The sequence below is a fragment of the Atheta coriaria genome, unplaced genomic scaffold, assembly GCF_025399875.1.
Source record: "Atheta coriaria isolate IRGN ID8LTWV9N9 unplaced genomic scaffold, Caltech_Dcor_3.1 scaffold6263_size1058, whole genome shotgun sequence".
NCBI lineage: Eukaryota > Metazoa > Arthropoda > Insecta > Coleoptera > Staphylinidae > Dalotia > Dalotia coriaria.
In genome coordinates, this window is record NW_027050656.1 from 1 (window position 1) to 1,058 (window position 1,058).

Here is a 1,058-nt window from a genome sequence, read left to right on the forward strand (position 1 = left end):
AAATCATCATAAAATTTTGTGCGCGTTTGTGATTGTGTAACTTTCAGCCATGTTTGCAGTAAATTTAAGTATACAGAAATTAAAGAAAAAACTTGTCCATGTTGCCCAATTCGCCCAAACTGTAAGGTTACCAAATTTATAGTGTATGTAATCTAATACAACATTAATATTTCAGAATGTTCGTAATGATACAACTTCAAAACGTTGCATTTATCAAACGGCAGTGTGGCGCTCAGATTGCGACAGCAAGCCGCCACAACCCCTCGAAGTATGCACCATCTCAGAGAACGTGATTGATCCATGCGCCCCTGAACCAGCTGTGCTGATTGTCGGAGGCGGCCTCGCCGGCCTATCGGCGGCGCACCGCCTCAATCAATGCGGCATCAGCAACTTTACCATTCTCGAAGCAACAGATCGGTACAACTCGCGACACCTATACTCTACTACCTATACTAAAATCCTTGTAACCTTTATTATAGTCCTGGGGGAAGAATTCATTCTTGTTGGTTAGGGGATGTTATCGCCGAGATGGGCGCTCATCACATCATAGGGGGATGCTCAGCGAACCCTGTTTACAATCTAGCATGTCAAGAGGGGTTGCTTACTCCTCCAATCACTAGATGTGATCATAGTAAAGCTCTCTACTGTACCAGCGAAGGTCGCGCCATTGATATGAGTGTAGCTGTAACTGCTTATCATATCTTCAAGCAAATCGAGCAGGAAGCTGCAATGTTGTTTTCTGTGGGTGCTGGGAAAGAAAATGGGTCCTTGATGAACTTTTTTAGGATGAGGATACAACAAGAACTGTTCAATTTTCCTGATGAACAGAAATATGATGCTTCTAGGGTTTTGTATGGTTTGACTAACATGTTACGTACTAGAATTGGTGATGACTTGAGCCGGGTTAGTGCTGATAACTTTGGGAGTACTATTGCTATCCCCGGAGGTAGAATCAGGGTTCCACTGGGTTTTGTAGGTGTTTTGGCACCACTTTTAAGAGATCTACCAGATTGTAGTTTAAAATACATGAAACCAGTGGCTAATATCAAATGGGGAGA

At 42.9% G+C, this 1,058-nt stretch overlaps 1 protein-coding gene across 1 annotated transcript; it reads left to right on the forward strand.

The window, feature by feature from the left end:
- LOC135803183 (spermine oxidase-like) lies at positions 1-1,053 on the forward strand (the record flags this gene model as incomplete). Its single annotated transcript, XM_065316772.1, has 3 exons — positions 1-121; positions 176-417; positions 480-1,053. Coding segments are annotated over exons 1-3 (888 nt in total), but the record flags the coding sequence as incomplete, so codon positions are not given.
- Between the last annotated feature and the right edge of the window lie 5 nt (positions 1,054-1,058).